At 37.2% G+C, this 15934-nt stretch overlaps 2 protein-coding genes across 3 annotated transcripts in view; one reads left to right on the forward strand and one right to left on the reverse strand.

The window, feature by feature from the left end:
* Window positions 1–7972, reverse strand: part of znf362a (zinc finger protein 362a) — a 12297-nt gene extending 4325 nt beyond the window's left edge. The window contains exons 1-5 of one of the 2 annotated variants that reach the window (XM_016441445.1): window positions 7843–7972; window positions 3626–3689; window positions 2130–2376; window positions 1926–2051; window positions 984–1329 (exon numbers count right to left, since the gene is read on the reverse strand). In XM_016441445.1, coding sequence (XP_016296931.1) covers window positions 984–1329; window positions 1926–2051; window positions 2130–2376; window positions 3626–3688 — 782 coding nt within the window. In that variant the 5' untranslated portion in view covers window position 3689; window positions 7843–7972. Of the gene's footprint in view, window positions 1–983; window positions 1330–1925; window positions 2052–2129; window positions 2377–3625; window positions 3690–7151; window positions 7601–7842 lie in introns of those variants that run through there. The other variant, XM_016441446.1, reaches the window with a different exon arrangement.
* Window positions 7973–10056: 2084 nt separating this feature from the next.
* On the forward strand, window positions 10057–14799 carry LOC107654397 (uncharacterized). Its single transcript, XM_016441447.1, has 3 exons — window positions 10057–10502; window positions 12262–12419; window positions 13778–14799. The coding sequence occupies exons 2-3, from the start codon at window positions 12269–12271 to the stop codon at window positions 14746–14748; spliced, it is 1122 nt and encodes a 373-aa protein (XP_016296933.1). The 5' UTR covers window positions 10057–10502; window positions 12262–12268; the 3' UTR covers window positions 14749–14799.
* The last annotated feature ends 1135 nt before the right edge of the window (window positions 14800–15934 follow it).

Consider the following 15934-nt stretch of genomic DNA (forward strand, 5'->3'; position numbering starts at 1 on the left):
GCAAAGAAAATAAAAATAACGACTTTATCCAACAATTTCTTCTCTTCCGTGTCAGACAACGCACGTTCACAACAGTACCACGACACATGCGTGCATTCCTCTGCTTGTAAACAAGGTGCAGCGCATCCAGGTTCTACGTCAGAATGCCTACGGAGTACGTCTACTGTCGTGAACATGTCAGTTGTGTTGCTGTCTATGGAGGGTCAGAAAGCTCTCGGATTTCATCAAAAATATCTTTATTTGTGTTCCAAAGATGAACAAAGGTCTTACGGGTTTGGAACAACTTGAGGGTGAGTAATTAATGACTCAGGGTGAGCTAACCCTTAAGCCCAAAACACACTGCACGATTTTAGCAATCCTATAAGATCATTGCATGTCACACTTTGCGACATGGATCTAATAAACTTGGCTACGACGTGTGTGTAGACTGAACGTTGATGACATCTATTGACTCGTACGATACGACGCACGTTACTAAAACGTCATCAGCATGCGCAAGTGGTAAACAAAAAGCATGATAAATCACACTTTAGCAGATGCATTTTTTTATGTGTGCTGAAAAAAAAGTGGAAGCGGTGAAAGAGGAAGGTGTAAGAGCTTGAGATAAGCAGTTTTATGTTTTAGCGCCACGTCGCGTTGATTTCATGTCGCATTTTTATTGGTTGGTCATTAAACGTGGATCGTACCAGCAAACACACTGTGCGATGATCATGCTGTATCGTAGTCTATCTTTGGTCGCAAGATCGTGACAACGGCCGTCTTTGAACCTCTCTCACTGTACGACACAGGACCACCGATTAGGAGCCACGATCACAGAAATCGGCACGATCGTTTCACGATGCCAATCTTTCGTCTGGGACAGCCGAAAATCATGCAGTGTGTTTAGGGCTTTAGAACGACATGAGGGTGAGTAATAAATGACAGAATTTTCATTTTTGGGGGAACTATCCCTTTAAACAAATTGTTATCTTCTGAAGTTGTACCTGTAGATTTTGCCCTCTTTGGCAGTGATGCTAACAGTTGATTGGTCAGCTCCAGAGGCCAGGAATGGGTAGGGAACGACTAAGAGCGGCCCAGAGGGGTTTTCAGCTTTGATCTTTTTGCGACCTCGTCCTATGCTCTTCGGAGGAGGACCCAGCAGTCCTGCCAGTCCTCCGCTGTTTTTGATAAAGTCCATCCCTGGCCCGCCAGTCAGTCCTGAGATGAGGTTTGGGGAAGGAGCGCCGCCCTGACGTGTCTGACTGCTGGTGGTTGGAGTGGTCGGGGTGCTCGGCGTCACGCTCTCTGACATGTTGTGGTTGGCAGTTCGAGAAGACATCAGCGACAGTCCTGAAAATGAGCCTCACTTTAAGGAACAGTTTACCCACAAATGGAAATTTGCCGATAATTTGCTCACCCTCAGGCCATACAAGATGTAGAATTTGTTTCTTCATGGAAACCGATTTTGAGAATTTTTAGAACCAATGGATCCTCTGCAGTGAATGGGTGCCGTCAAAATCAGAGCTCAAACAGCTGATAAAAACATCACAATAATCCATAAGCAATTCACTTTACCTGTGCATATTTCTCTCCCCATTCAGATGAGACAACTAGTATTTCTTCCAGAAGTTAAAATGCCTTGATGAATTTGTTTATTAAAAACACGCAGCGTTTCGCTTCACAAGATGTTAATCGAAGGACTGAAGACATGTGGATTATTGTGATGTTTTTATCAACTGTTTGGACTCTCATTCTGACGGCACCCTTTCACTGCAGAGGATCCTTTGGTGAGCAAGTGATGTAATGCTACATTTCTCCAAATCTGATGAAAAAATAAACTCATCTACATCTTGGATGGCCTGAGGGTCAGCAAATTTTCAGCATTTTTTCATTTAAGGGTGAACTGTTCTTTAAATGCAAGCAAGAACATATTTGCATTCATGTACCTGACAGATGATTTGCTCTGGATGGCTGGTCTATGATTTGCCGCAAATGCCAGTCTTCCCACAATCCTCTTGCTTTAATAGCCGTTTTATCGTCCAGATTCAAGTTTACGTCACCCAGAATACGACCTGCCCACATTATGTGCACAGTTAGCAGTATGCATGTGTCTTAGTGAGCAGATCTGTGCTATGCAGCGGAGAATGTACCTGCGACAGTGCTGGAGGCAGGTCGAGCGTGTAGGGCGATGTCGGGCTGGGTGGTGCTGTGAGCGTGGAGGCCTGGCATGTGCTGCATCTTAGGTGTTGATATATTGTGCTGCCCGCCTTCTGTGGCCGTGGGCGGCACCAGCAAGGGCTGCTGGGAAGGAACCGAAGTGGGCGGCAGGTGTGGAGGTCTGATTTTCTCCGCCATGAGCTGTTCTTTGATCTTGTTGATCAGCACAAGGTTATCCAACTGGGGAAAAAAGGGGGAAAGTGAGATTAGAACAAGCAGATGGTTCAAATCCTCCTGGTTCTGAACTACTGACATGATGAGAAGAACATGCGTTTAATCCTGTAAAGCCTGACTTGTGAAACAAGTCAGAAAATCTCATTTTCGGCAGTATGCTGATTATTTAGAGGCCTTAGAAATTTGATATGATACAGTAGGCTTTATAGGGTTAAAAGCGTTTACGGTCTAGAGAAAGATCTGACAGAACATTTAAAAGATAAGATGTATTTTAAACTCTACACTTTAGCATCCTGGTGCCTTTATCTGCTACTTAAGACTAGGGTTGTCAAAAATCGAATTTCGAATATTCTTTGAATTTAAAATAAAAATCCGCATTCGAATGCAAAAACGTTGCATTCGAATTTTAGCTGTGCGTCAGGCAGCCTTATCAGTGGCGGATGTAAGTGTCGTTGCATTTGAATGCTTTTGTTAGCATGTCCATTTGAACCCACTAGATGCGGCGCTGCTACGTTGTTCATTCAAAATATTGCAGAAAAAGAGAACAATCAATGCGGGGAAGATGTTGTTTACGTCAAAACCGAAACCAAGCCGTTCACACAGAACGCATATTTATCGCATTTTCTAGAGGGACATCTATCACCGCTGCACTCGCGTCTCGCACAAGAGAGCCGCATGTTTAGAAAGCTATGTAAAATTAATGTAAGTTCAACTTTTAAAAAAACATGTCTCAAGACTTTATGGCGGTTTTTCCCCATCCCACTGCATCTCAAGTTTTTAAATGAAGAAAGTACTCTTTGTGATTGGTTTTCAGTCCTTTGTATTAAACTATACATACATGCATGATGCTGTTTTGTTTCTTATTTTATTCTTAACATGCAACTTTATTAATTATATATGGTTTATAAACATTATTTTAAACATTATGCACTTTTTTCAAAGATAGTCCTGTTATTTTATTATGCTTTGAAGAAACATGCATAATATTTTGCTCAATGCGCCCTCTTGTGGCCTCAGGAGAGAAGCCAACAGCTTTTTTTCCCCCTAACTGAAATTATGTTATTACATAATATTTAAGTAAAAAAATCTAATTTAGTTTTTCATCCATTTTGACAGCCCTACTTAAGACAACTAGTAAACAATAAAGATTAAGCCTAGTGCTGAACTAAAGTAAACTATTGATGCTAAACGTTTTAGATAAACGACAAGGATTAATGAAGTCTCTCCATTGATGCATGTTTGTTTGTTTCCTTACCTGACCAGGAATAGATGGTGGAGGAGGCCAGAAGTATGGATTATTAAATCGAGGTTCTGCCATTCTGAAACACACACAGTCATGGTTGATTAACGATGCTTTATTTTATCATCATTCATTGTTACGTGGCTTTTATTTTACCAATCCTAGGCTGAGAACAAACCAAATGGATCTTTTCAGGAATGCATATTTAATTTGATTACTTGTTGCTGAAAGATTAAAAGATCAGAAGACAATAATGACTGATAATGACTAAAAGTTTTGGGGGGAAAACGATGCAGTAGGATCAGAAGGTTGCAATGTTTGACTAGGCCCAAAACGGTAAAGGTAATAGCCTTTAAAAATCACACTATGGCTGCTGGGCGGTTCACAAAAATGAAGGCTCTCAGCTCATATGTGACTGAATGAGAGAGAGGCAGCTGAAAGAAACTGAAAAAAAAAAATGTACTGCATAAATTAATACTGACCTCCCATGATTATTTACTGATTTGAAATGCAGATCTAATCCGAGAAGATGACTTAAATTATTTTGCAACTTAGTGCAGTATATTAGTTCAGCAACAACATTCACAACCCATTTAACTTCCATAAAGTGATACTGTATGTATGACATATAGAACAGGATGTTCAAGACAATACTCAAGGATACCGAAAAACAAAATGCTGGGACTTAAAGAAATAGTTCACCCAAATGTGAAAATTTTCTGAATACTTACTCTCCCTCAGGCCACCCAAGATGTAGATGAGTTTGTTTCTTCATGGAAACAGATTTAGAGAAACGTAGCATTACATCACTTCCTCACCAATGGATCCTCTGCAGTGAATGGGTGCCGTCAGAATGAGAGTTGTTTCGTCAGCTGTTTGGACTCTCATTCTGACGGCACCCATTCACTGCAGAGGATCCATTGGTGAGGAAGTGATATAATGCTACATTTCTCCAAATCTGTTCTGATGAAGAAGCAAACTCATCTACATCTTGGATGACCTGAGAGTGAGTACATTTTCAGCAAATGTTCATTTTTGCATGAACTTTAACGGAGCAGTTTTCTTTAAAACAACATACACTTGTGAATCATTAGAAATATGGCCAGAAAAGTACATTAAGGACATTTTAGGATTAATTTGAACATTAAAAGGTGTTCTTAGGGAATCAACCACTGGGATCATGTACAGCTTTATTTACAGAGTTACAGTAAAGCTTAATTAAAGTGATATGAAATGACAGCCATTGTTCAGAGGCTTTTGCTGTTGGCTTAAGTCTTGCACTAATACTCTTATTAATTGCAGACTGTGCCCATCAGCACATTACTTAGCATTATTCACGACACAGTGATATGAATAAGATACAACACAGAACAAGCATTTCAAGCAAACTCATGCTGTTTGTTCATACACAGTTCACACACCCACAGCAGATTGCTCAATATTGCCAAACTCAACATGACGCCCGTTGGGAAAATCAAACAAATTGCATCTTCCTAAAGCATAACACTTTGAATATTGCTTGTTGCATTGCTGGCCTTGTAATAGCAAAATAAAAAAAATAATTTGCTGTGATGGTGCAAACGTCTTCAAATTATATTGGTCTTATCACACGTTTTACAAGCAGAAAGCACTATTTAAAAGCAAAGCTGACTGTAAAGTCATAAAGAGAAAATAAAAATGACAATATTTGAGCATTTAAATGTTAAAACCTGAAAATGTCAAATGCATATGTAAATGTGGCAGATTCATATGGAAAAGTGAAAACTCTACCCCACAGTTTTAGCAGGAAGTGAAACAGACACCCTTTCAGCATCATTAAGGAAATATTCAGCGGGGTCTGGGCTCATATATTTGGACATATCGCTTTTATTATTTTTGGCTCCGCTTAATGAATTTCTCTGCAAGGCCCTTTAGTCAAACACTCTCAAGACCCATAAGCACTGCCAAAACATTCATAGCACAGTGTCATGGACATAATGCAAGAAAACGATACGTCTAAAGTAATCACACCGTATGGAACCGTTTCTAAAGGTCCAGATGGGTAAAGGTAATAATTAAAAGTGTGGAAAGATGAAATGTCATTGTCCTGTTTGTTCAATACAACCACTTCAAGGAATCCTTTCCTGTTGCGTTCTGGTCATTTTAACCCAGAAAGGATCTTCTTTTCCTTGTAAATGCTGGATAATGTTATCACATTTGAATAAAGCCTCAGCATGCCTACTGACTTTGACAACTTCTCCAATTTAAAAAATATATATTTTTGTACTTTTCTGGGATTTTTTCTACCTTGTTGTTGTGGTGCCCCCAGTCAAAAACGACTGGCCTACAAAGAATAGCTTATAAATATCTTGTTATGCTATATTATCACCAAATACTGGATTCAATATTTTAATCAACTTGTTTTAATTCAGTTACCACAGGTTTTTTTTTTTCACCTCAGTTTTTGAGTGAACATTACCAAAATGATCCACATATAATGCTTTTTTAAATTTAAAAACAAGGTACATAAGCTTAGATAAATGAGGCCTATGAGTTCCAAAGAAACAAAACCTGTGCTAAAATGAAAGAAAAAAAAAAGTTGACAAAACGGCTGCATCCAAGATTTGGTGATAATATAGCCTAGCATAACGAGAAATTTACAAGCGATTTTTAAAAGACCGGAAACACCAAGGTTTCAAATGCAAAAGAGTTTATATGTAAACACTGTGCAGACTGCAGAGTATATCAAATGTGACCCTGGACCACAAAACCAGTCTTCAGTCATTTGTAGCAAAAGCCAACAATACATTGTATGGGTCAAAATTATCGATTTTTCCTTTTATGCCAAAAATCATTAGGATATTAAGTAAAGATCATGTTCCTTGAAGATATTTTGTAAATTTCCTACCATAAATATATCAAAACTTAATTAAGTTTTGACAACTTCAAAGGTGATTTTCTCAATATTTTGATTTTTTTGTTGCACCCCCCAGATATTCATATAGCTAGTTGTATCTCGGCCAAATATTGTCCTCTCCTAACAAATCATACATCCATGGAAAGCTTATTTATTCAGCTTTCAGATGATGTACAAATCTCAATTTAAAAAAATGTTGACTGGTTTTGTGTTCCAGGGTCACAAATTATTATGAAATGCCATTAACTAAAAGCACTGAAATTCACGTCCAATATTTTCATAGCACTCAAAAGTAGGCTACTTCCAAGAATACCATGGTAATACCATAATGTTCCAAAATAAACATGTACCAGTTAGATGTACATTCATCTGACAAAAAGGTGCAAAAGCAAATACAGTTTCACGCTACAATAGTGTAAGCTTCATTTTATAATCAAATCTACAAAGAATTCTACCGATTTCGTCGTTTCTTCACATTTAAATGACGCTGAGGTTCAAGTCTGTGAGCGACAGGCTGCCTAACAACATTTAAAACGCTAATAACAACCACCCAGCAGCTTTAAACGACATGTAAATATCAAATCAACATTTTGGCGAAGAATGACACGTCTCAGAGGCTTTGATATAAACTGAGGTAAAACTTACTCAACTTCTTCTTTTATTCTATCGGCATCCTTGAAATGATTCTCAATTAAAGCACGTCGCTTTTGATCAAACGTCAAATTCAAAACGCTCGCAAAATAACGTTTCGTGGCTTCTGAAAGACCAGGTCCCCGGCGTCTGCCTCTCCCACATTCTCAGACAGTTTTATTCAAAATTGCAGACAAAAGGAAAACAAAAATGGCAGCCAGTCTTATTTTTATAAGGACAGGGCGCCATATTCTGCAGATCCCAAAAAATGTAGCCACAAAAATAAATCGTGTGAATTCAGATGAAAAGAGCGACGAGTAAAACGCCGCATTATTTGTATTAAGTGCACGAATGATTGTTTACTTAGACCTGCAGGTTTGAATAGCCCGGCTGGAGGAGAGAAAAAAAAAGACAGGGAAAAAAAAACGGGAGACTTCCTTCAACAATCATGCGATGCGAACAAATCACGCAGATGGAAACAGACGCGCATCTCCAGCGAAAATGTAACATTTCTATCGTGACGCAATTATGCAGGAGCGTGCAGATGCAACATTGTTGCAACATGCGTCTGCTTTTTATAATTTATTTTTTTTTATTTGAACTTTTTGCTCACTCGAATGCCAGCTAGCTTCGCTTCAACGCATCATGCAAATGTCCCAAAAAATTCTATGCGATCGTGAAGATGAAAAGAGCGCGACAGACATACCTTGCACACCTCGACGGTGGATTTATTCGATTTAATGAAAGGTTCAGATGTTCTTTGGGCTTTGCCTTCAGAGGGACTTCAGACCTTCCGGGTCGCCTGCCGTTCACTTCTGGGTGCTGCAGGCACAGCGCTACAACAGCGAAATCATAGATGATCAAATATACATAAGAGCTTGCCACATTCAAATAATCGTTCAAAATCAGGACTATTTAACATTTTGTGTTACTGTAATGTCCTATGAGAAGTCAGAGAACTGATTTCAACGATAGGGAGCTCAAAAGAGCAGACTCGGAGATATGGAGCGATTCAGAAAAGATCATAGAAAGAATAGATACTGTAACAGGCGTTTTGTAATAAAAAGCCATTTGAAATAAGAAATTGTTTTGTAACAGCACTGAGGAATTGCATAACATCCATTTATAGCCTACCTCTGTGTCTCATGGAATGTAAACAGTAGGTTGGATGTTGATAGGAATAGAACAGAATAGAATAGAATAGAATAGTAATACATGTGCAAACAAAAAACAATATAAATATATACTAATACAACCAGTCTAGTTATTATTTATCATTTTCAACATCTAAATACAGTCATCAGAACTATGAAATACCACAAATTGAAGTATAGGAATTATGAGTGACCTTAAAATTATGAAAGGGGGAAAAATATTGTTATATATATACTGTATATAATTTATCGTTAGTGAACTTTACCTGTAAGTGTCTACAAAACAAATTTAAATAATTTAAGCATAAGGCTTTAAATTAAAAGGTTTATAAAGCTGAATAACACAAATCGTTTTACATTGTTAACCTTGTTGACATCGACTGGTTGGCTATGTTTACAATATTAACAATACAATACACAAACTGCAGAGAGACACGTGTAGAAGTCTTCAAGTATATTATTATTAGTATTATAATATGTTTGTGTCTAATAGTTCATACATATTCCCTGTTAATTATGTAAAGTAAATGTTATTTCTGATCAGGGTTATTGTAGTTAAAGCATTTTGTTACTTGAAATAAAATAAAACAAAACATCAAAAACATATTTCAGCTTTAGTGTTAACTTGATGTACTAAAATAACTAAAACTAAAATGAAAAAAACTACATGGAGATTAATTTCTGAGCTGAAGTATTATACTTACCAAAAACTAAAACCATAAAAAAACTTTCATTACTTGAAATAAAATAAACTTTAACTGAAATAAAATATATATTAAAAAAACTTATTTTATTTCAGCTGGTTGCCAAAGCAACATTGCTCCCTTCTATTTGGTTTAATTTGATGTACTAAAATAAAATAATAATAATAATAACTAGGCTATATAGACATAATCGTTTCCAGTGTTGGGGGAATTACAAGTAACGCGAGTTATGTAATCAGATTACTTTTTTCAAGTAACTAGTAAAGTAACGCATTACTTTTTAATTTACAAGAGAATATCTGAGTTACTTTTTCAAACAAGTAACGCAAGTTACTTTTTTTTTTCCAATTGATTGATTGACAGCTCTCCTGTCCCCATGTTGAGAGAAATCAGAAGATGCTACTTTAGTAAATAAATATGAATATGCATTAATTCATCTCACTCACAAAAAAAAACAACACAGATTCACTATTCCTCAAAATGAATAAAAATTATGCAACTCAGAATATGACGCAAACCTGCAATAATTAAATGTTAAACAACACAAATATCCTTTATGTATTTAAGTACCGTAATTAGTTACTTTTTTATGCAGTAACGCAATATTGTAATGCATTACTTTTAAAAGTAACTTTCCCCAACACTGATCGTTTCTGATAGGGTTGGTATAGTTAACTAAACAAAAACCATAAAAAACCTTATGTTACTTGAAATAAAATAAACTTTAACTGAAACAAAATAAAACAGAAAAAAACTTAAACCTATTTTATTTCAGCTAGTTGCCAATATTTCACATTTCTATTTTCTTTAACTTGACATTAAATAACTAAAACTAAAATAAAAATGAATAAAAACTATATGAACATTTTTAAAATTACTAACAAAAAGAAAAACACAAAACAACTCGAATTAAAATAAACCAAAATAAAAGATACAACATTTTATTTGATTAATAACAGGTGAAATACTGCTTAAGGACAATTTCCTTAGTATTGTATCTTTGCTCGTTTGTTTAGTCTTCGATCTTCGTCGGTTTGCGTTCTACGCGTTCTCTCAGCTGAACGATAGATGGCAGCACGCGCTCAGTCCTCTTCGGTCTGACTGTAGCGGCTGCGTGGATCCACAAACATCAGTCAAATAAAGCTCACCGAAGCGTGCTGCGTGTCACCAGAGACACGAGAACTACATCAGGAAAGTCGCATGCGCACGTCTGAACACCTGTGGTCGTGGAGGAAGCAGATGGACGGGTTTCTGTAGCCAAACACCGACACTCCCTCCACACAGACACGTGCTTTGAGTCTAGGCAACATCACAAAAAAGCGTGAATGTTTAGACACGTCCCACTGGGGGAGGGGGAGGAGAAATGCACACAAACACTCATTGAGAAGTCAGAAAGACGAGTGGACATAGGCTGCATGACTGACTGCTGGTGTGCTCAGGATCTGTCTGTGCTTGGACCTGCAGCTCCTCAGATGTCTGAGGTCACATCCTTCCATCTCTAGTTTCTGGTGAGTCCATCGGGTTGTGCTGGCCCTGTAATTATGACCAAATGCAAAATGCTGTTGATTTGAATTTTCATGAGAATATACCTTGAGTAGTGGATGGAGTGGCAAACTCTTTAAAAAGCTTATGTATAACTCAGATTTAAAATTTTTTTTTTTTTAAATGCTCAGTGCAATGCTAGACTAGAAACAATCTAGATAAGCTAGAAACAAATGCATGATTACATGATACAATCAACAAATTGACAGCACAACAACACATTTAAAAAGCATTTAAATAGTCAAATCTTAGATGTTTACTAAGATCCTTCTATTATCTATTGAAACCCACATTAATATATAAAATATTAGTAAGCTTAATATATATAAAATCATCATTTATTGGGTACTTTCAATTGGGAGGTGGCTGTCCCGAACACTAACCCCTAAATTTCAATTTATGAAAATGATATTGAAATAATTTATTTATTTTTTTCCATTGTTGTTTTTAAAAGTATCTTTTTGAGTTCAAAAAAATATTTTATATTTTCTTTGTAAATTATGAAACTTTATGTAAAAAAAAAAAATGTGTCCCGCATTTTCCATGTCACTACCGAAACAGTGCATGCTTTAGTCCATTGGCTGAGACTGAAATGAACTACACCCCTACATTTATGGATATATTCAGGATATATATCCATATACATATTCAGGAATATTACTGTGTTTCGGTAGTGACAAATTTGGGCAGAGGACAAATATTCCAAAACTTTCTGAAAATACCTTGGATATTTTTACAATTTGCACACACAAAATTTTTTGGGGAAAAAGGCATTTTTTTCAAGACGTTTTCAACTCTGACTTTGGACCAAATTCTGTAGAATGGCCCATATATGTTTAATATAAAAAAAGAGAGTAGAGAATTAACTCCTTTACTGAATACTATTATTACATAATTGAAGACTCTACACTGTTGTTGGGCGGATCAAATTAAAATATCATGCTTTTTGCTGCATCAGACACAAATTAAGTTATGAAGTGACATGTATATCTTTAAAAATATATATTTTCAGAAAAAAATGGTTCATTACCTAACACCTTTGTTAAATAGTACCTTTATAGATAGATAGATAGATAGATACTAGAACTAATTTACTAAAAATGTTTTTAAAGTGTAAATGTGACTTTTTTGTGATCAATTTAAAACAGATTTTACTAAATGCAGCCTCTTTTTATATCTTCATTAGCCTGAGGCTCTTGAAAATCAGCATCAATAAGTTGACATGATATGGCATTCACTACACTTTGACCAGAAATGTGATTTTTATATAATAATAATATAATAATATAATAAATATATATAATAATAAATAAAAATAATAATAAAATAGCATTTTAGCAATTGGAAATTTTGGATTGGATTATGAAACATGGGCATTTAAAACCAAAATGATTCAGCCAAAATGGAAAGATATTACAGAAGTAAAACAAGCTAATGAAACATTACACACAGGAGGAGATTAAAATAAAAAGAAAATAAAAGACACTTATAAGAATAATCCACAATAAGACCAGGAACGTGTTTTAAGAAAATAATCTCTAATAATATAATAATAGTCAAGTCTGATTTTATTATTGTCTTTAAATGAATCTTGGGGCGTGAACATCATCTGACTTTCACATCTTGTGCATTTATTATCATCAGCTTCCTTCCAGAAATTGTGCACCACAATCTCAAGTGACATGAAACATCAAGTGACACTGTATTTTTAATGTCTCTTCTAAGTGTGAAGATGGAGGGTGTTCTGGGTGTTACGCTGCGTCTGTGTGTGTGCAAACTGATGAGCAGCATGCTGTTGTGTTCGTCTGTAATCACACACACCATCACTGCGGTCAGTCTGTGCTGCAGCTGCCTGCTGTTATTTACAGACCTCGCTGTCACTGGTAAGCAGGCCCACAAACCTTGTCCACATTCTCCACTTAATTCACCAGTTTAAAGAGACACCTCACCCAAAAATTAACATTTGCTGCTAATTTACTCACTCTCAGGCCACCCAAGATGTAGAACAGTAAAGAAGATTTTTAGCTAAAACTGTGGCCCTTGTTGATTCATAAAATGCAAGTCAGGCAGCTGCCTGTTTTTGAGAATAAAAAAAGCATATCAAGGAACACATAATTAATACTTGTGGCTTCGGACAATATAATGAGGTCTTATGAAGCGAAACGATCGGTCTGTGCAAGAAACTGAATATTATTTACAACATTGTCTGTAATCCAGATCCTCAGGTAAACGGTCCGGAGTGATGTCTGGTTCACGAGCGAATCATTATTTTGAACCGGTTCTTTTTAGTGAACTAGTTGAATCAGTTCACCAAATTGGACTGAACGAAACCGGTCATGGCTCGGGCAGCACAGATCGACAAGTTACTCAATCAAAACTGACTTTTTCGCACATGCGCGTGCTTTGATCTACGCATAAACAAAGCATGCACGTGGTGCTGCTGACATTGAACACGCATGCGCTGCGCCTTGTTTACGATCAGAGGAAACCACGCACATACGTTGTGGTACTCTCCAAAATGGTGCTAGGGTGACGTGGAGAAAAATAATTGTTGAATGACGTTATTTTAGTTTTTTGTGCAACAAAAAGTATACTTGTAGCTTTATAAAATTATGGATGAACCACTGATGTCACATGGACTAAGTTCTTGGTACCTTTCTGGGCCTTGAACGTGGTAGGACCCTTGCTGTCTATGGAGGGTCAGAAAGCTCTCGAATTTCATCAAAATATCTTAATTTGTGTTCCGAAGATGAACAAAGCCGGTCTTACGGGTTTGGAACGATATGAGGGTGAGTAATTAATGACAGAATTTTCATTTTTGGGTGAACTATCCCTTTAATAATATAATTGCGTATACTTTGCGTATTTAAGTAAATGAACTAGTGAATTGAACCAGTTCACGGAAACAAAAGAACCAGTTCACAGAAAAGAATTGGATTTCCCTGTTTGCTTGAGGCTCTGATTAACAGGTAATAATAATCAGTTTCTTACACAGACTGATTGTTTCCCTTCATAAGACCTCATTATATCATCAGGAGCCACGGGTATTCATTTTATTTTTATATTATTATTTTCAAAAAAGAAACGGGCAGCCATTGACTTGCATTTTATGAATCACCAAGGACCACGGTTTCAGCTAAAAATCTTCTTTACTGTTCTACTCATGAAAAAAATCATCTACATCTTAGATGGCCTTATTGGGTGAACTACTCCCTTTAATGCCTCTTTTCTGTTCCTCCAGTGTTTTTGCTCTACGTCTGGTTCATGGAGTCCTGGTTGATGCCTTTTTACGTGTCTTCGGATGTCATCGCCCTTCGATTTCTGCTCTTTCTTTGCAAGGCCTATGGAGTTGTGTTGCTGCTGATGCCGCCTTTGATTGCTGTGGAGTTGTTGGTTGATCTGCTGTGTCCTCAAGGCGGGCGAACAAAGGGACGAGATGCAAGTGAATCCCTCTCTAGTACAGTTGGCTACTTGGGATGTTTTCTAGCATGGAGCATGAGCGGGATCTACAGCAGCCACGACTGGATGCTGGAGCAGATCTCAGTGGAAACCTGTCAAAGAAAAGGTGGCCATCTTCTCACCTGCCTTCCCTGTACTGATGAGTTTTACTGGGTTCTTCCTTCTATGGTGGTCCTGTTGAGCTTGACGGGGAGCCTTCGTCTGTTCAGGACAAAGGCGTCCCGAAGACTGCCTGACTCGTCTAAAAACACACAGATGGGCGAGAAAAAGGACTTTTTGGGCCCTGGGCTAATGCATATGTCACAAACTCTGGTTGACTCGGAAAAAACATCCAACAGCTGTGGCGTTCACACGGCTGGGTTTGAGAACAGTGAGCCACGACAGATCTGTCCTGGGAATGGTGTACTGTGCGCTCAACAAATCGGTTTGGCAGACAATATCGAGAAACAAAAGCAATCATCCAGCCTTGCAACATTTGCACAGTCCAAAACCGATCTTCCTCTGGAAGTCACATCATTGGCGGTCTTTAACAGGACAGACGCAAAGTCTCAAAGCAGACGCTGTTGGTTTCCCAAAAGGGAAAGTCCCTGCTCAGGGCGAGAAATCTTCACAGGGTTGGTATGCGTGGCTCTGGTTTGTGTTTTTCCCACAGTCGTCAGCGGTAATATTCTCCTAATCTTTAACCTGGAGAATCTGGTGGTGTACAACTTGAAACTCTTATCTCTATCGGTCAACAGAGTACCGGATCTGTAAGTGCTGAAGGTGCAGATGTGTGTATAAATAAATACAAATCTGTATATTTAACCCTCTGGTGTTCTTTGGTCATTTTTGACTAAAAATGTTATGTTTTGTTGTTTACTTCTTTAGAATGATACAAAACTTTGTAAAGGTTTTGGCACTTGTGTGAAAAAAAAAAAAAATCTAAAAGATTTGAAAAGGTGATTTAAAATGACTGGAATCATTGGACACGAATGGAGAACCAATTTCTTCTAGAGGACACTCTTGGTACTGCGCCGAAAAAAAAAACTTACTGAAAGCTCTTTTTTGAGATATCAACTTCAAATTTGGAACATAACTTTTTTTTTATTTCACTTTTTTTCACTTCAGCAATCTGCCATGTGTCTCCTCTTTAAAATAGACCAAACTTAAGTCTGTGCTCTAAAGCATTCAAGACTAACAACAGTTTAAGTTGGAAGTTTAATGCAATGAAAATGTGGTCAATAGGCAATAAATGCATAAATATAATTTATGCATAAATATTTGCATAAATATAATTTAGTACCATAAATTCCCCTAAAAAATGCAAACTATTAAAAAAACTATTAAAGGGGTGGTTGACTGGGTTTTTTCTAGGCTTGATTGTGTTTATGGGGTGCAGTCTAACATGTGTTCATGCTTCGTTTTTTTTAAAAACGCATTATTTTTCACATAATTTACCTTTATTCCACACCGATCTGTCCCTTCTCTAACAAACGCCTCGATTATTTCCTGTTTTTATGAAGCCCCTCCCTCAGAAATACGCGATGGGCTGAGATTGGTCAGCTGGCTCAGTGTGTTGTGATTGGCTAAACCGCCTCTACAGCGCTTCTGAACATCCCGCCCCTCAAGCTCAGAATGTGCTCCGGTTGTATTGTAAACAATGACGTCCTCTATATTGCTTATCAATTTGAGCCCGATTGAGACGCAGAGAATATTAATGAAGAGGATCGCGCAGAACCTGTGCAAGCACTGCTCTTAATGGTATGTTTGTTTGTTGTTGTCCCATACTTTTAGATACGCTGTTGTTTGTAAATGCTACTGCTTCTGTTAGCTTTTAATATAAGGTTTTATTCTGATTAAAGCTTTAATACAGCACAGCAATCATACGCACGTCCATGTATAACGCTTCTCATAGCTATGTGAAAATAAGTGTATAAATGGAACAGTTTGTTGGAGCTGA

Source organism: Sinocyclocheilus anshuiensis, unplaced genomic scaffold (assembly GCF_001515605.1).
Source record: "Sinocyclocheilus anshuiensis isolate Anshui unplaced genomic scaffold, SAMN03320099.WGS_v1.1 scaffold623, whole genome shotgun sequence".
Taxonomy (NCBI): domain Eukaryota; kingdom Metazoa; phylum Chordata; class Actinopteri; order Cypriniformes; family Cyprinidae; genus Sinocyclocheilus; species Sinocyclocheilus anshuiensis.